The 19,708-nt window shown below is 41.3% G+C and overlaps 1 protein-coding gene across 14 annotated transcripts in view; it reads left to right on the forward strand.

The window, feature by feature from the left end:
• Positions 1–19,708, forward strand: part of ST3GAL6 (ST3 beta-galactoside alpha-2,3-sialyltransferase 6) — a 63,529-nt gene that overhangs the window by 33,358 nt on the left and 10,463 nt on the right. For 7 of the 14 annotated variants that reach the window (XM_074595333.1, XM_074595323.1, XM_074595315.1 and 4 more), the window contains 8 exons: positions 2,152–2,251; positions 3,038–3,106; positions 4,377–4,454; positions 7,989–8,092; positions 9,422–9,485; positions 16,042–16,137; positions 18,294–18,480; positions 19,533–19,670. In XM_074595333.1, the coding sequence (XP_074451434.1) occupies positions 2,163–2,251; positions 3,038–3,106; positions 4,377–4,454; positions 7,989–8,092; positions 9,422–9,485; positions 16,042–16,137; positions 18,294–18,480; positions 19,533–19,670 (825 nt within the window). In that variant the 5' untranslated portion in view covers positions 2,152–2,162. Of the gene's footprint in view, positions 1–2,151; positions 2,252–3,037; positions 3,107–3,606; positions 3,650–4,376; positions 4,455–7,988; positions 8,093–9,421; positions 9,486–16,041; positions 16,138–18,293; positions 18,481–19,532; positions 19,671–19,708 lie in introns of all 14 variants that reach the window. The other 7 variants (XM_074595381.1, XM_074595305.1, XM_074595390.1 and 4 more) reach the window with 4 other exon arrangements.

Raw genomic sequence — 19,708 nt, forward strand, 5'->3', positions numbered from 1 at the left:
AGCATCCTGTTTGAAGGACAATGTTGACTTATATTCTCTTGTTTTAATGATTTTTTTTGCGGGCTGTACAAATATCTTTGTAAACGCTTTACAAACAGAGCATTTTTTTTCTCTCTGTGTGGATAATGCTGTTACGAATAATAATTTTGTTTTTAAAGGACTCTTTATGGGCAGCTTTGCCTTGTTTTTTTTCTCTGTTTTGTAGCTTGTTCTGACTCTTCAGCAAGGTTCTCTCTTACGTTAAAGTAGGCAAAATCAGCAATTTAATCAGTTGTTAATTTAGGTACTTTATCTGGAGAGCTAGTTCATTATGTTTTCTTGCTTAACTGAAGTTTGCATTGATTTAATTAGAGAGTAAAAAGTAAACAGTTGATTTCCATCCACTTCAGTGAGATATTTTAACAAACTTTTGCAAATCAGGAAGGGGCAAAAAATACTGACAATGAAAGGGGAAAAAAAAACCAACCCAAAGAGTGCAGTATCTTTTTCAAGTAAACGAACGAATTGCTGTTAATGACAGTTGACTAAACTCAGTAGGTGAATTTTCTTCTAATGTTCTCAGAGTTTTAGGGAAAGACTCTTATAAAATTACTGCAGAAGCTCAGGGTTTGCTCTAGAAGTTGAGAATGACTGTAAAAACAAATTTGCAGTGCCTTTTCAGGAAGGGTCAAGGGAGTTGAAGCTGTAAGGGAGGCAGTGTTACTTCCCAAGGGGGGATGGAAGGCTGAAATTGCAACAGCTGCAGCCTGAGTACTTCATCCAGAACAGATCAGGACAGCCTGGAGGATATACTTAAGGTTGATAGATTGTAGCTTGTTCGTTGCATGGCTCTGTTACTGGTGGATGCTGTTATAAAAACTCCCTCTCTGACCCTCTGGTTAAACTCTTGTGGAGGATTTGGGGGGGGTGGGATGGTGAAATAAATGAGGGAGTGGTGGCTTGTTGTGCTCACGTCACTGTAACAAATAGTTCGCTATTAGGTATTTCTTCAGGGGAGCAGCTGTGTGAGTGACAGTAGTCTGCTTCTCAATTTCTAGTAACAATACAGTGCTGTAGTAGTTTTGTGGCTTTTAATACACGGTGTGATGTTAAGGTGTTACTAGCATAAAGCATATTGCTGTTGATCAGTTGCACTACACTTACCTTGAGTTTTATTGTTTTAGGACTGTTTAGCACAGCTTTAAAAGAACAGCAACTTTAATTATCCTGAAAAGCAACATGGAATTTAAAAAAAGAAAACAAAAACATAAAGCCAAAGGCTCTGCTTTTGGAAAATGCAGTGGTATGTTTGGATATGGCTTGTTTTTGCTGAACAGTTATTTGTTACCTTCACTTAAAATACAGAATACAAGTAGGTGTTTATGCATTATGTGCATTGAATCTGCTTACCATGATAGAGGAAGAGATGAAAATAACAGAAGACTATAGCTCCGGAGTAAATTTCCACAGTAATTTGTGGCCAGAATGGCTATTTTGGACTTTCAGAAAGTTAAGCAACAGCAGTTCATTCATTGCCACTGAAAGGGCAGCTTAGTGTGTTAGACATGAGCAATGCAGAACATGCTTTTCCCCCAGCATGTCTTGCCAGATAGGTGAGCTTCTGATATTTCTCTCCATTTCTTTTACAATTTGTGGCAGCTCATATCCTGCTGCTTTGACGGCATCAGTCTATCTGTCTGCCTCCTGCAAAGTGCTGATGCTTGTTTATCTGTGTAATTATGGAAATTGATAGTGGGTGGTGCAAGAAAGAGACGCACAAGTACCTGTAAAGGCTAACTTCTGACCCAAGAGGCTGGTTTCTTTGGGCTGACAGTGGACAAAAAGGGGCTCCTACTCTTGAGATGCTTCTGGAAGAGTCCGACTTTCCTCCTTTATCTTCAGAGAGAAGCTGGAAGTGAGCCCTTCTCAATGCTTCTATGTTACTGTGAAGAATATGCACGTGTGGTAGGTGCAGCGCAGTGTTCAGCTTCTGTCACCAGGACTTTGTGCGAGAAATCAAATCGGAGTGATCCCCCATCAAATTTGTGGTGGTGGTGAATAGCTGTAATAACGAAGATTTCCTTTTGTAGGTTTCAAGATGCTTTATGAAAGTTCATTTTAATAGCATAACTTTGGATTTAAATTTCTTGTTCTGTTTTTCTTACATTTCAGGTCTACCAGTCATGAGACGAATCCTTCTGTTTTTTATCCTGGCGGCTGCTGTTATGTATGGTATACTGCATGGAAATCTGTGGAGAAATAACCTCTACTGGTATGGTGATGCTTTGTTTGCTTATAGCGCAGACGCCCTCGTGGCTGTGAGAGATGTGGCTGTGAGTTGCTTTATTGCTGAACAGCTGTTTACTAGTAATCAATGGAAGTAATTACTACTCTGTGTGTGTGTTTTTGTGGCTGTTCATTTTGTACAGTGAGGGAATGAAAGTGATTGTTCTGTCATGTCGCCCCTTCTCTTGTGTAACTTTTAAACCTAGCAGTTGATTTGAGCCTCATTGTGTGGAAAGGTCAGGACCTCAGAGATAGGGAGCCCCTCTGAATTTCATGAAAATAGGTGTTCAGGTGAGGAGAGATAATCTTATTTGTGTGTGTCACGTGTCCATGTCTCCCCCAACCTATGTGTGTTTAGTGTTAGCTTGTTCCTTTTGATGTCTGATAAATGGCATGGGAGAGACCTGCTCCACACAGGGGAATAACTGCAGGTGTAGTGGGCACCATTTGAAAAGCTGAAATTTGTGGAATCCTAGTGGCAACCTTGTGGGAAGTGAGCCTTCCCCATCTCTAGCCTGTGTGGGACAGGTGGCTTGGGACCTAAAATTCAGGGTGCTTATTGAAGAAGTTGAGTTTCCCTTGGCCTTTGCACAGCTGTAACCAGGACTGACCAGTGTGTTTGTGTTATGCAGATAATAGTAATAGCTTTTAAAAGTAGTGATTGATGTGCCTCTATTTGTCTTGTTTATAGCATACAATTCATATGATTGGCTTTCTGTTGTGGTTCCTGTTTACAGCAAACCACAGCGTTGTGACATTTCCCTTTTTGCAGGATTAGCTTTTATGGACAGACTTCCTCTGTGAGGGCTTCTCCTTCCTATGAGGCTAGTGGAGTTACCCAGTAAGTTCAGCAGTTGAGTCTTTTTGTGGTGGGATTTTATTGGTTGGTTTTGGGCAGGTGGGAGGGATTGAGACTAAAATCCGCAGCCTTTGTCTGCAGACTCCCTGTTCAATGGGGTACAGCTGTGTCCGTTGGCTGTTTCTGTTATGAACACAATTGTAACGTGTCTGGCAGAAAGGAATTTGTCCATGTCATGTTTCCAGTGTTTGGTTAATATTTATGGACACTTACAGTGACTGTAACAAGCAATCAATTGTTGGAAAGATGTTTGTTTACAACTTCTACATTTCTACAATTCTGAGTTATACTTGAATAAAATTAGCAGAGCTATGAGGGCAACTGTTGTGCTTAAAATTTAATAAATCAGAGGTGTGGTTCGCTTGTGATGTGCAAGTGCGTGTATAAGCAGGTCTTATGCTAGTCAATTCCTGCAATTAGGTTTGTAGGGCTAATGAGAGCCTATGCTAAAACTTAAAAGCAGGTCTCTGTTCTCTCTGAAGCTGTCCTGCAAAATGCTGTCTGTGAGGCTGATGCTGGAAAGCAGTAAGTTGGCCAGCTGATACGTTTCACGGGGTGCTTTCTCAGTGTCAGTATTCACATGACAACTTGAGGTTACCAAAAGCAATTAACCTTAATGGTCTGTTTGGCTTGTGGATCTAATGTGGTGGTTTCATCCTTCTGTTCTTAATGCAGCCCAGATGCACGCATTGCTCACACTGAACTTTACCCTCCCTTCTGGGCTTCATATTTGTTATTAATTGGGCTAAATCACCAAGGTGGGAATGTGCTTAGAAGTGTAACTCTTAGCCTTATTATGAGAGGAATGACAGCCCCAAAGAATCTCATTTTCCTTGAAGTACCCTGTGAGGTGCTGTCTATTCTCCTCTCCAAAGAGGAGTCCCCTCTCCTTGCTGAGTAGCACTGGTGATGCTATCTGGCATGGCTGCCGGGGTGATTCAGCCCAGGTGTCCTGCTTCTCTGCAGGTTGGCCTGACATCTCACCTCCGGTTATGGCTGCTTTGATAGTTGCTGAGCAAGGAGGTTGCAGACCCCTTGGAAGCAGCGCTGTGAGATAAAAACCTTTACTAGTAAAAGTAATTGTACCACATCGAGAAAGGTCTTTATAATACAGACAGAGGCAGTCATGAAAACTTGCTGTGGTGTTAACTCAGTAATCAGCTTTTACTAATTTGGCTTATCCAAGTTTCCCTACCTTGGTGCTGCTACATGTTCCTGTTCTTGCTATTTCTTTGAAATTCTTGTTTTGTAGGCTACCGCCTACGGCTGTGGAGAGGAGGAATGCGCTGGACACTTGTCTCCTGAAACCGGCATTTGAATCTTTACTGAGGTGAGTCTTCTGTGGGAAGTGTGGTGGGGGGGTGAAGAAGGACAGGCTGTGCTGACTGAGGTAGAAATGAGCTATTTACGTATTCTGGACTATTTCACATTTTGATTCACCTCTGGAAGCAGCACAGCTTTTGGGCTTGGGTTCACTGCTGCTTTTCCTGGCTGTGGCAACACAAATTGTTTAGCTTGCCGCTGCTCAGCATCTGAGCAATACCACACAACTAGCTCAACATGGTGGTGGTGTATGTACTGAGTAAATAAGTACTTCCTCTTGACGTACTGTAGCACGTAACAGTGTGTCATAGTTTAACCCCAGCTGGCAACTAAGCCCCACACAGCCTCTCTCTCACTTGCCCAGGGTGGGATGGAGAGAGAATCAGAAGGGTAAAAGTGAGAAGACTCGCGGGTTGAGATAAAGACAGTTTAATAGGTAAAGCAAGAGCCATGCATGCAAGCAAAGAAAAACAAGGAATTCATTCACTGCTTCTCTTCACCAGGCAGGTGTTCAGCCAACTCCAGGGAAGCAGGGCTCCAAAATGCATAATGACTACTTGTGAAAACAAACGCCGTAACTCCAAATGTCTCCCCCTTCCTCCTTCCCTCAGCTTTATATGCTGAGCATGACATCATATGATATGGAATATCCCTTTGGTCAGTTGGGGTCAGCTGTCCCAGCTGTGTCCCCTCCCAACTCCTTGTGCACCCCCAGCCTACTCCTTGGTAGGTTGGTGTGAGGAACAGAAAAGGCCTTGACTCTGTGTAAGCACTGCTCAGCGATAACCGAAACATCTCTGTATTATCAATACTGTTTCCATCACAAATCCTAAAGATAGCCTCACACTAGCTACTGTGAAGAAAATTAACTCAACCCCAGCCAAAACCAGCACACAGTGAAACTATTTTAATGATCGAAATACAAGCCTTAATTCTTTTTCCCCCATGCTTTTACTGTAAGATAAGCCTCATATCCAAGACTGAAACTCAGTCATTCTATTAGTAAGAACCTGGACTTAAAAGATTAAGATTTTTTGGTAGCTAAGTATTTCTGTAGCAGCCAGGGAACAGACAGGTTTTGAAACTATCCTTATTTTATTTGGAAAGAGGAGTATGAAATGTACAAAAATTCATCCAGTCTTTAAAGATAGAAGATTCTTCCCCTTCAGTGGAATTGAATTGTAATGAAATCTGGGATTATTCATGGTTTTGTTCCTGTGAGAGTATTGTTGAGTTGTGTGTAGGTGTCTTCCACTTTAAGGTACTCATAGGAAGCTTCCTTTGTAAAGAAGCAGTCAGATGAAAAAAGGAAGAGCTTCAGCTCAAAACAAAGCAGGTGTCTGGTCACAAAAGTGCATCCAAGATATTTGTGAAGAAATACTGAGAGTCTTTGTTATTAGAAGCACAAGTCTTAAATGAGAAGGGATCAAGGAAGTGCTATGGGACCAGAAGCAGGCAGGCTGTATTTGTTGGCTTTGTGTTTTACCTGAGCAAACATTGAGTATGTTCCTGAGAAAGCTTGGGAGGAAGTTTAGGCACCGTTGCTTCTTTCTTTTTTGTTTTTTTTTTTTTTTTTGGTCCTTTTTGTGCACAAGAAAACTTGGCTTTAATTCAGTGCTATTATTATTTTAAAGAACATGGAAGGATCTCAAGTTTGTCCTCCCCAAAGCAGTCCTGTGGTCTTTGAGTTCTGGTTAGCTGCCTGGCCTGGAGAGGTGGTCCTGGGTCCCTTGCCCGCAGAGTGTGCCCAGGCTGTCTCTGTGTCAGGGGCAGCGGGTGCTGTGCAAGGGGGCAGGAATGGACTCGGGGATGTGCAGCGAGGAGAAGGTAGGCGCAGACATAGAGCGATGTCTCTTGAGTATTTCCATAGCTCCTTTACAGGGACAGTGTGTGTGAGCTGAAGATCTGGTCTGTGCACTTTGGTAATAGCCTGGGGAGGTTGAAAGGATTTCTAACCTGGCAGAATTATTTATTGGAAAGGAACCAGAGCTAGAATTAAGAATCTCTTTGCAGTAGGTAAATTATTTATTACGTCTAAGCTTACAATCTGCTTCTGAACAGCAAGACAAGTTATTAAATTTAATATGCGTGTTCAGAGCATGGTGTCTCAAAGTTAGCTGGCCTTGCATAGTTAACCTATGGCACAGTTCTTGGTGTGTGGACTGTGGTGTTTTGTAGTTTTCTTTTTTTTTTTTTCTTTTTACTGTTAGTATCTTCTAAAAGCATAGATCTTAGAGTGGGATACTTGATTGTGAGACTGAGAGGGAGGGTTTGTTTTTTTTTTTAACAGCTATTGATATTCTTAATGGGGAAACAAGTCACCTGTTGGTTGTGGATATTTATAATCAACACTAGGTTTTCTCACTGTGACTGTATACTTCTGTGTTAATGTTTTAATATAAGATTTAGTATGCAGGATTGCTACAAAGTCAACCAGTTCAGCCAGTGGGTGTTGATTTAACTCCAAGGTGAAGCCAAGGGCATGGTAGCATGTGACAGGATTAGGATTGGGTCTACTGTTCATTCATTTGGCTTCGCAGATTTGATAATAGGATCCTGGCTATGAGATAACCCTGGTCTGTGGTTACTGTCTTTTGAAGAAGTGACCCATTCTTTCTATCTTGATGCTTATAAAGTGTGACGCTGTCATGTTCTAGTTTGCAGGAGGAATGCGCTTTAGAGGCAAACCTCCTTGTGATCCCCATGTGCCGTGCTTCTTGTCACAGGGTGGCCCTGGCACACGTGCACGGGGCTCCTTTCAGACATCTGAATTTTGGCTAAGCCAGAAGATGTGCTGCAGGAGCACTCACGCTGTGCTGCAGCTGCTAAGGGGTGTTCAAACTGCGGGACCCTACTAGAGTTAGTCCAGAGTAAAAAAAAAAAAAAAAAAGACCCTCCCCCCAAAAAAAAACCAAACCAAAAAAAACCCCAAACCCCAAGGTGTGTGTAATGTGAACATGAGAATTCAATACTTTTTTGCTGTGTGGTTATACCTTTGTTGCCCCAAAGTATTTACTGATGTCAACACAGCCATAAAATGCCACTTGTTTGGAATGGGAGCACATTTCAAATAAGCTGATGTCTTCAGGACATGGTATTTTCAACTTAAAACACCTTGTTTCAAATCCTATTTTTATTTATTAAATTGACATATATAACAATAACAACTCTTAATTTTCCTTGCTGCCTCTGGTATGTGCTTTTCAAACCTGAAGTTATTAATTGTCTTCCTGTGTTAAGTATTCTCCTAAGTATGCTCTCATGGTGTAAGCTTTCACTCATGTGATTTTAATGACTCTATATAACTTATACTAGCAGAGAAATAATTTTATCTCGCTCTCTACCTGTATTTTTTTCCATTAAAAAAATCTTCCCCTTTTCTGCCACCTCCTTTCTTTCTCTGTGTTCATGAGTTTTCTTCTTTTAAAAATTGGTAAGTAGGGTAAAAAAGCTTTTTCTAAAAGCAATTGCGTGAATTATTGGCTTATTCAAATACGTCATGTGGATTTTTTGAAACGTCTTACTTTTTTCCCTTCATTAGTGTTGACAAAATATACCCGTTCCTGTGCGCTAATGATTTTATCAGAGTGGCGGAGTTCCACGGGAGTGATAAGTTTGAACTACCTTACGGAATAAAGAGAGCAGGTTTGTGTTCCCCATGTACCTTGTTTTTAAACTGAAATACCTAAATGTCACGTAAAGCCACCTGAATCTCTGGCCCTGGTCTTTCCTATTCACCAATGCCAATCCTTTTGGGGGGTATCTAGCAGTGACTTAATGGTTTCATTTAGTCCTTCTGACCTGGCACTTTCCTGTTTTTAACCAATAAAACACTGCGTTGGGCTTGCCCCGCTTAGCAGGGAAGCTCCAAAGAGGTGGGAGTGAGGAAAAGTGGGGCTTATTCAACTTACTTTTATTTATATGTGGGCTGGAGTGCTAAAGATATTTAGCTAGCGCTTTTCTAGGTGAAATATTGGCAGGGTTAGTGCGATGGGGTTCGATCAACACCCCTAAGCCCATCAGTATACAGAGTCCTACTGAGGCAGAAGTCCCCACCTTGGGGTGGTTACAGCAGCAAAATTTTCCTTGTAGTGGGCTAGCTTCTCCCACCAGGGAAGGTGTCAGTGGGGCTGCAGGGGGAGTTCCCACTGGGGCAGGGCTGCTGTACCTCTGCAAAGTGTTTGCCTGCTGCCCACCTTGGTCAGGGCAGAGTAGACAGGGCCAGACACCTAAGGGTCTTAGTCGCCCTTTTGTAAAGTCTCAAGTCTCAGAGTTTTTGACATCAAACAGTGCACCTTCCTAGTTACCCTGCAGATCTGGGCTTTAGACTCCCGATTTGCCCTCCATCAGTGTAACGAGGATGGTGCATTTTTCTGCACCTCCGGGGTTGTGGTGAGGAAAAGTATGTTTGGGAATGAGTTGAGGCCCTCTCTCAGGGGCACGTTGAGTGTGCAGCAGGCACCTGCCCACCCAGGGAGGGCTGGGAAGGTGCCTTAGCCCATCTTGGCCAGTGAGCACAGGATGGTTTGATGTCTTCTCCCAAAATATGTAATGCTGTTACTGTCCCTGGCTGTCGGGCCCCTCCTCTTGGGTCAAGGCTGCTTCTGCTTCAGCTGAAACAGTGGGTAAAATAAAAAAATAAAGTCAATTAGGATGCAGGTCTTGGAAGCTCTTACGATGCTTACTTGCTGTAACTAAGACTTTTTTTTTTTTTGGATATAGATCCCATGCTATTTTCCAACAGGGGAATATTGGGGCAGGAAAAGCTTCCCAGAGAGGAGCTCTGATAAACCTGAATTTCTTTGGCATTGCTGATTGACCTGTGGCCCTAAATTACAAGTGTTCTTATTTTGAGTTTTTTATGCACAGTGCGTAAAAACTATTGTGTCTGAAAATGCTGTAGTCAGGGTGGCATGCTTATTTTTAATGGAAAGCACTGGACTTTCACTACTCTTCTTTGTATTTGCGTTCTAGAGCAATTCTTTCGTTTAGCCCTTTCAAGAGTACAGAACTGTGGACTTTCCAATGGAGATGACAGGTGAGATGGTTTATTTGCTACTGTTTCTGTTCATTGTATTTCTAATATTTATCTGAAAAGGAATGTCAGTGGCATTGTCCTGAAATTGCTCGTTAGCCAAGATGCAAATCTGACTGACAGTGTCCAAGCAATCTGTAACAGATTCCAAGATTTAAATAAGTTTGGTTTTAAACATACATAACACCAACATTCAAGAATAATTTTTCTGTGAGGGAACCTAAACTTACATATTTCTTTTCATAAGCGTGCTAGGAACTTGCTAGCTGAATGTAGTCCCATTTTCCTCTAGTATCTTTTTATACTTGAGGAAAGTGAAACCACCCCTTAAAAACCAAATGTGATCTCCTCTTTCAACGTCGCCATTACTGTAAGCTAGAGAATCTTTGGGATAAGTGGATGCCAACCGTTGGCTGTTTCTACACAAAAGAAATCTCATGCCTGCTGCACGCACCGTTGTTCATGTGTATGCTCAGGTTCCTTTCCCGTGAATGCGGGAGACGGAGGCAGCCAGGAAAGGCTGTTCTGGCATTTCAGGAGTAACCAGGGTGTGGTACAGACTGGAGCATGCCTTAGATAACTCGCTTCCCATGCATTAGACTGTCTTGTTTAAAAATCTCTTTGTTAGAAGCCAATTCTGATGGGATTTTTGTTTGTTTTTGGAGGGCCTTTCTCTGTGTGTGTGTCTTATTGTTGGGGTTTGTTTTTTTGTTTATTTTTGGGTTGGCTTTTTTTTTTTTGGAGGTAGTGTAGTAGGGCTGGCAAGTGTACTCAAGTCCTGTGTTTACCAAGTGATGCAAATGACTACTTAGACTTGCAGTCTAGCAAACAGGCTGACAACCTGCCATATATCATGTTAATATGCAGGCCTCTTAATAGAGTTGAATGCAAATAATGCTGAGGATGGCTGTACTTGATTTTGCTTTTTTAATCAAGAAGATCAAACAGAAGATTGTTGCTTCAAGCCAAATGCCAGGATCGCATTTTAATTAAAGTTGGGTGGAATATAAACAAAATAATGGTGTTCAAGCCTAAGAATTATCTTGGCTTTAACATGCAGTTTTCCTTTTCACCTACTGTACTCCTTCCTTTCCGTGTGTTTACTATCCATTTCTAGGATGTTCAGGTTTACTCTTGGGACGGGGGGGGAAGGAAGAAACTCTATTCTCTGTCAGGAGTGTGGTAATTAGGGACATTTATACAGAATTGGCCGATAAAGGCTAGTCTTCTGTCTGGAGTTTGAAGAATAATGCCAAACGTTCTGTTAGAAATTTCCTGAAATCACAAGTTCAGCACTGTAATCGTTTTGGCTGTAAAGTAGAGACACTTGCAGTACAGCATAGTACCTTTTAACGGAAGTGTCTGTCCTATAGATCTAAAGTAAGGTAATTGGTATTCTTTGAATGTAGGTTCTTTGACATATAGATATGTTTAGTGGTTCTGAGAAGTATGCTTCATTTTAATAAAAGTAATATACTTCAGTAGTACTGAAGCAAAATGAGAACCATTGCTATTTAACAGGCAGTAGCATAAATTAAATGTACGAGACTTCATACAACGTATTCTTTCAAGATCCATCAGGTTTTGTGTATAACACTGTTAGGGCATGAATCAGCACTGTAGTAAGGAAGAGCTTTTATATATACATTAAACCGAGATACAGTGGCTTTTGACTGTGAAACACTTCTGAGAATTCATCCTAGAAATGTTCTCCAGTAATAGAGCAACAAAATTATTAGGCAATTCTGTATTGCTGCCACCTAATTCAGCCGCCTTGGCAGAATGCAAACCAAATTTCTCTATAAACTTTCCTTGGGGCTGGGGGGGTGGAACCTGCTATAATGTATTTTAACAAATATTAGGCTGTATGAGCACCAAATCTGTGGTGCTCATATGGCTGTATTTGTCTGTGACTTAGGTAAAACTGTACATAGTGAGCTACAAAGGATTTTTTTCCAAACAATGCCTTTTTCTAAACTTAGGTGAAATTCTCACTGTGTAAAGGTCTAGCTCTCCAAAACAGTTTGGAAGTGAACAGTGTCACTGACTTCCGTGGAATAGCCCAAGGGAGAGGGTTTTCCAGGCTAGGGCTGTATCTACAGAGTAACATCTGAACACCTGCTCTACCCACTTCCTCATAATTACTTGCTGGGTGCTGTCAGGACTCTTAAGTTCAACAGGAGTAAATTCTTACGAATGCATTTGCACAATCCTGAGTCAACAAAATGTGACCTCTACATCCTCCTTTTCCCATGTAACCTCAAAGGAAATAATTTGCATTCCTCAACTGGCTATGGGGGTGTGTGTTAAAGGAATTGACGTTGAGATCTTCCTTTTCCAGAGAAACAGTATTTCAGTGGAATGTGGAGGATGAAAGCCTTTTGACATTTAAATGCTACGTCTCTATTTAACAATATTTTTCTTTTATAGACTAGGAAAATGTTTCTTTTAGCATTTCACCATAAAAAAAAATATGTAAACTTATGCCTGGCTTTGAGATTAAGAGGGTCTTGTACACCATGTGACTAGGGCAATGTTTTGAGTGATTGCATTTGGATGTTGGAGATCAGTTACCTGATTTACATCAGGATCCATTAATACTCTAAGTAGGTCTCTAACACCTAAATGCAATCCCTTAGCCACTGGAACCATTGCTATAGCAATTGTTATAGCTGAGGTCGTAATATTTTTCACTTTTATCGATATTGTGCTGGTGATTGTAAGCTAGACCTCCAAACGTTTCAGTCTGTATATTCACTTATACCTTATGTTGTTTAAGGACATCTGAATTTATTTTTCTTGCCCATTTATTGACTTGAAGAAAGGTTGAGTGTTTGGGTTTTATTTAATATGAAAACATTATAAAAAAGGAAACTTTAATAAATGGCGTTGGTAAAATATCTGGGAGTAACAGTTGCTGGAAACCAATGTGTTGATTTTTGTGATTTACAGTAAGTATAGGTCAGCTTATTTAACTTAAATATGTTTGAATACAGTCCAGCCTTACTATGTATTCTTTATCTCCATTTCATATGTCAGTTTCCTATGATATTGTGTTCTCTTTTTTTACTCCCTGCTTATTGTTGCCAGTGGAATCTGTACTACTGTGGATGCAGAGCTATGATCGTAACTGGAGACACTTGAATACTGGGAAGGGAGAAGGATAAGGGGATGAGACAATTCAGAAAGAGCACGTTTGTGCCAGACTTCCTGTTTGAGTTGGCCCGCTCTGACTTCCCGGACTTGATAGAGATTAAAAGCTGGTCTTCCTAATTCATTTGACTGTATCTATGGCTGTATTCATGTACAATGCACCAGGAGTATTTGATCTGCTTGTTGACTTTATCCATTTCAAAAGTTCACATACCAATGTTAGATGGTTTATTGGTTATTAGAAGGCAACTTTATTTCTGAGTATGCATGTTAAGGGCACTGGAGTTCGAAAGCTTAATCAAACTTCAGTCTTCACTCTGTTTTGTACCCAAGTAATATCAGTCATCTCTTAGACGTGAAGAAGATCTGGTCTGCATCCATCAGTAAGAGGGAAGAGAGCTTGGATTTAACTTGAGAGCAGCTACCCAGCTTCTGTAGCTGTGCGAGCCTCTCTTACCTGGCTCTAAAGTCACGTTTTACTTTACCCTCCCTGCCCTGAGTGTGTCCTGCTACATCACAACTGCACGGTGCAAAGGGGAGAAACCAAAGAGCTCTTCAGTTTTATACCAGAGTGGAAGGCATTATTTCAATAGCTAGGAATTGACATAGTGAAGAAGCTTCTAAAATCATAGCCTCTGCCAAACATTGAAAGGTGTGTAATAAGGAATTGATTAAAGTTCATCTACGAGGGACAGAACAAGCAGTGCCTCCTCAAAGTAACTTTTTGGCTGCTTATTGTGGTCAGAATGATACAAATCACTTGTAATGGAGTTGACGTAGTTTTTGTGAATTCACACCCAGTAGTCAGAGTAAAAAAGAAAATATTCAGCAAGATTAGGAGCAATTTTTCTGGCTTTTTATTGAGACCTGAAGATAAGTTTATGCATGGTGTTAATCACTACCAAACCATGGTGTCCACCAAGCACTGGGGATAGATGCTCTAGCTAGGAGGGGTAGCATCAGGAGTTGGAGTATGGGTAACAGTTTAGGACTTGCATTGTGGTGATGAGGTTTGTACCTCAGCTACCCAGCTGTGGCCACGTAACTTTTGGTGATACTGAATTCAGAGGTTTGAGATGATTTGAAACTTTCCATGATTTAGAGGCATGCTGTAAATGACAGGAAAACATGATAAAACCGTACACTAATTCTGTGCTTCTTCCTTATCTCCCTCATTTCACCTGCATCACTTAGTGATCACATTTTTTGTCCAGTTTTCTTTTTTCCTTCCTGTTTCTCCTTGCTGTTGCTCTTCTGTAGTGCAGGATCTTGCTCTGAGCTCTATAACATAGCTGCAGGTAACAAAGTGTAATTCAGGAAAAGGGTAACTTCTGCTTCCTTCCTCCCACTGTAAAATTTGGTAGAGGCATATGTTCATCAGCCTGCTTTCTCAGGATATTTTAAAACTAGATTGAAAAACTAATTGGAAAATGAATGGGCTGAAGCAGTTCTGGAATACAGAGGGAAGGGTTTTGTGTGTGTAGAGGGAACGGGCATACTGAGGAGGGGATGGTATAGCAGGTTTTCACCCCTCTGATTTCCCAGGTACCAAGTCATGTGAACTTCTGGCATTAGCTGGAAATATTTTTATGAATGCTTGGCTTCTAAGCTGCTTGGGAAACACCAGAGAAAGGTGTGCCAGCTTTTTCCATGTCAACCCACCCTGAGAGATGCATTTTTCAGCATTATTTTTATATATATATGAATATATCTTTTTATATATACACAAACAAATTTTTAGGTCAACTCCCTCTGCAGATGTGGCCCTAGAGCAGCGGGTGAGAAGGTGCCATCCCAGTATTTCATCTGCAATACAGTGCTTTTTACAGTTGGCATTTATTCTCATCTCACCTTTTCTGTAAGCTTCAGGTTATCTGGGGTCCAGTTTCTTTTCCCTAGCCCACATGCAGTACAGCATAATTGCATTAACGATTCTGTAAGAATTATGGGGAACTGCTTCGTACATTGAAGTGTCAGTCAGTCTCGACTGGAACAGGTTGCTTTCATTCAGCTCTCCTCAGCTGGAAAAAACAGGGTGGACTATCTGGTGAGAAAGGTGTTAATTAGTCTGCTTGAAGTATCACACTGGGCATTTAATACAGATTATAGTATCCCTTGGGACACCGTTCTGGGGTCCCCTACGGTAAGAAGTGGCATAGAACCTTTTTCTTATTTGAAGAACTGTGGGAGTGGGATGTTGGGAGGCGGCTCATCCTCAGTAAGCTGAGAGCCTGTTTGTGTCTGAAGAAAATACCAACGTTTTTGTTTTGCCATTGTTCTTGCTGCAGCCCAAGTTGAACAGCTTTTGCTCTAAATAAAGAAGCATTTTTACAAGAAAAAATGATGTGGTTGTTCTGTAAGGAGGAGTTTGCAATCTTATATGTTGGTTGTAAACCTTCCTTAAAGAGGCAAAATTTCCTGAGTAAAACACCAGCAAGCCTGTCTGTGCTTTTTTTAAGCAAAGCACACATTTTACTAACATTGAAATAAGACAATAGAGAGCAAAAGACACACGTAGAAAACCTAGGATTACTTGGAAAAATCTTACCACTAGAATTTACTTTCATAAGTGTGTATTTGCATAATACCTTTTTTTGGGTGCTTTTTAACCCTGAATATATTCTAAATTTGAAAGTAGTTACTATTTTGAATGGATGTAATATAAGAGCTAATTTGTAGTTCACAGTGTTTTATATACTTGGTAATGTTGTCTAATTTCAATGTAGTCATATGAGAATGCAACTTTTAAGCAAGCATATCTCTCCTGTTATGTCATGACAGCATGCACTTTACATGTTTAGACAGCACTTTCTAAGTAGAGGGAGAAAAAATCAATGTGAATATATTCATTTGAAAAGCCATCACATGTGTCATTGGGGTAAGGTTTTTCCCATGTGCAGTTCAGAGGCCTGACAGATAAATTGTGAACCTAAATCTTGCTGCTTTAGCTTATGTTGGAGATCTCTAGAGTTGTGGAGTTGTACAATGTTGCAGAACCACCTTAATTTCAGTTAGTTTTTCCAGATGTACTGTCGTGGTTGGTATACCCCCAGACTGGGACAAGTTTGAAGCATTGTGGAAAACAATTTATCTAATGGCACCCATATCATCAACTGGTTAGAGGATCTTAAACAGCAAACCACTAGAAAAAGGACATGTGTAAAAATAGTTTTATGTGAAAGGAGCAATTTCCTGATTTTGGCAGTCCCTGAAATAATGCAGCTGCATTTTTAGAAAGCAGCATTAGTGTGTGATACGGGATTGAGACCCCTCTGTAGGGGCCAAGGAGTGTAAAAGATAGAGGACCTCAGTTAGTAAATAAGGCAGCTAAATGCAAGTACATCATTAATAACAATACGAAGCAAGGGATGTTGTGTGTATTAAAAGTTCTGCTTGCTCCCCACAGCATTGCCTGTCGACGGTGTGTTGTGGTTGGTAATGGAGGAGTACTTCGAAATAAGACATTAGGGGAGAAAATTGACTCTTATGACGTGATAATAAGGTAAATGGTGTCTCCTTTTCATTTTATGTATGTGCAAAGAATTAACAAACTTTTGCTGTCAGCCAGTAGCTTTGGAGTTGAGTTGTTATACAAATGAAAATGTATAAAACTTCCTGTTTTACTTACTTTGCCACAGCCTTCATTTAAAAAAAAAAAATGGTGAAAAAAGGATCAGTGTTGTATTATACAGACTGATTGATGCAGAGGAGGAAGGATCACTGGGGGGTCAGTCTGCCTTGTGTACAGATACACACGTGCAGGATGCTGCTGTTGGGGATGGGTTCAAGCATGATACGGCCCAGAGCCCTGCACGTGCCCCTCGCTGTGAGCCAGCATCTTGGGCAGCCCTGCCTCTTGCCTTCCACACCACACCTGTCTTACCCCTGTGCCGGCATATGCTTTTTTTTGGAGTGGATTAAATGTAACATTTGCTGGGAAAGTCCATCTCAAGGGACCTGTCAGGTGGAGGGTGATGCCGATGTCTGCCCCTTGTTCTCAAGCATGTTAGTTCATCTTGGAAGTTTGAGATGCCTCAACCGACCAGAGGATGCTGCGGTCTGAAGAAGAGGCATCTGGACTAGGCAAATGGGAAGTGTCAGAGAGGAACAGGCTGTCGGAAAGCTCAAATGCCAAGCAAACTGAAAATGGACTATTTGGCTAGTTATAAAAGAATTTGCTGCGCATTAAGAAAAAAGTAAATCAGTTTCTCTGTTACAGGAATTGAGATGGTAAATACCCCGTCAGATCGTATGCCTGAACCTGAGCTGCCGTTGCAGTTTGTCTGCTTCAGCTTTGTGTTGAACACTGAACAAAATCTTGATTTTGTTACTTTGCCATCAGTCCTCGTGCTCATTGTAGTAATAGTGTTTCAGTCTTCAGGAACTGCTTGAAAAAGTTGTATACAAAGCCTGGAGTTTGACATGCATTTGAAAACATACTGATAAGGTAGAAGTGGATACATGCAATTCTTCAGTTGTATCTTCTCTTACAAACTTAAAACTATAGAAAGCAATCCAGATAATATCCCTGTTCTTAGGAAAATTTACTTGCCTGACAACTTTGTGCTTTACACACAAAAAAAACCCTGCCCACTTTGCACTTACTTTCACTGTAGTATAATGATGCAAGGAAGCTCCATGGATTATTTTTAAGCTATTTGAAGTATTTAGGCTCCTTGTAGATCTACCTACTCTTCTTAAAATGGAAATCTTTATGTAGACTGGTGTCACACATTTAAAAACAACTCTAAATTCAAAACTGTTTCAGAAATATAGTACACATCTATGAATGAACAAAGAAGTGGTGTTTGCATTCTGTATTTAATGACAACTGCTGATAAAACTTTGAAATATTTCCTTGTCTGCATACCTTGTTTTGCAAACATATGCTCCTAAGCAGTGTGCCTCGTATTCTGAGCAGTCAGTCACGTTGGCAGGAATGGAGCATACAGAGACTGCCTGAATTCTCCAAAGAACATGCAACACACCCACCGGGCAAAAACTGCAACACAGCCCCTCTAACACTTCAGAGCAGAGGGACCTGACCCACCTGCTCACTGCTTATTAATCTGTTAATCCCAAAGCAGTAGCAGCTGTGCAAGTAATATTAAAAAAAAAACCCAACCAAACAAACAAAAAAACCCAAAACCAACACCCAAAACCCCCCAAACAAAAAAAGCAAGCACAAAGATTTATCAGCATCTGGTACACAGTCATAATACCTGTCCCTGCTGTAGACAGTGAAGAGTATTAAAACATTCTTGAATTGCCTTCTGTATGACTTGGATCATCTAGTAGCATGAATGGAGCAATGGGTAATTCTCCAAGCCAGATATTCTCTTTGGTCTTCTCCAGTTTCTGCGTTTGAGCCAAATCAGAAGGCCTTCTGCTCAAGTGACACGCGATAAGCAATCGTGCAATTGTTTTCTAAACCACTTTGGCCAAGTTCCCGTATGTGCTTGATCCCTCTGAGTTAGAGGGTGAGTGCACCTGATAATTGTTCGTCTGCCATGTAATGTGATAAGTAAATGCTAGGCTGCTAAACCCTCCTGTACCTGGACACGTTGTCTGTCCCGCAGACTAGTGTATGTGCCAGCCACCGCACAGTAAGCACGTGGGTGGGGTAGTCATTGCTGTCTCTGTGTCTGTCCTCTGCAGAATGAATAATGGCCCTGTTATAGGGTACGAAGAGGATGTTGGGAGGAGGACGACTTTCCGCCTTTCTTACCCAGAATCCATCTTCTCAGATCCGATCCACTACGACCCTAATACAACTGTTGTTCTCATCGTCTTCAAACCACGTGACTTGAAGTGGCTTTGGGAGATCCTGGGTGGTCAGAAAATAGTGAGTTTAATTTTTGGTGTGCTTTGGCTCAGCTTGCTCCGCACCTCTCATGTGAAATACCTGGTTTGCTTTTAACCTCAGTCCTTCCTCCTAGCTGGGGGGAGCACTGGATTTCCTAGTCAGTCCTCTTTCTGACACGCATGTTTGGTTAATTCCTCTTCCCAAAGCAGTTTTCCAAGAGGAAATACCTTTTTATCCTCTTCCTAGTACTGTTTCATATTCTGACATGCACGCTACAGCCATTTCCCAGATTATTTTATCTTGCCCACTTGGTGAAATTGCACAATAGTGTTTGAAGAGACCTCTCTCTTGAGGTCTTTAGTCTGAAACCTTGTTGAAAGAAAACAAGGCCAAGTTCAAAGCCATACCAGGTTCTCAGGGCATTGTCCAGGTAAGTTTTGAGTATTTCTAAGGATATTTCTACAACCTCTCTTTCAATGCTGTAGCACCCTTACAGGAAAGAATTTTTACTCATCTTTTTACTGTACGCCTCTGAGTAGTTTGATCCTGTCTCTTTTTGTAAACCCCTACCAGGTAGTTGAAGATGAGTTCAGCAAACCCAGCCTCCTTAGCCCCTCCTTGTTTGCTCTGTGCTCTGGCCCCTCAGCTGTTTTAGTGGCCTTCTGCTGAGCTTGCCCCGGTTTGACACTCTTGCACAGCGGGGAGCCCAAAGCAGCATTTGTGAGATCACAGAAAGGCACAGTACAAAGTACTTGAGAAGGATAACTTCTGTCTACCTGTTCCCTTTGCTTTTATTAATGTGGCCAAGCACATAATGAGCACTTACTGCCTCCAGGCACACCACTGGTGCGTGTTGTCTATCAGAGACCTTTATGCAGAGCTGTTTTCCAGACAGCTGCCCCAACCTCTGCTGCTGCAGTGGGTTATCCTGTTGCAGGAGTACAATTTGGCGCGTGTTTTTGTTGAACTTTGGGAGGTTCAATACTCCTCTTCTTCCTCAATGTCCTGCCCTTGGATTTTACTCTGGTTAGAGTTGCTACAAAAACTAAAACCAAAAGCTGCTGAAATGTGTATTTGCTTGCCTGTTACAGAGTGCTAAAGGCTTTTGGAAGAAACCGGCTCTGAACATGATATACAAATCTAGTCAAATCAGGATTCTTGATCCCAGCATCACCAGAAAAACGGCTTATGAATGGCTTAATTTCCCAACAAGGTTTCCTAAGAAGGAGGTAGGCTTTTTCTTCTGGCCTTTTAGTTTTGTTGTAAC

This window comes from Larus michahellis, chromosome 1, assembly GCF_964199755.1.
Source record: "Larus michahellis chromosome 1, bLarMic1.1, whole genome shotgun sequence".
Lineage (NCBI taxonomy): Eukaryota > Metazoa > Chordata > Aves > Charadriiformes > Laridae > Larus > Larus michahellis.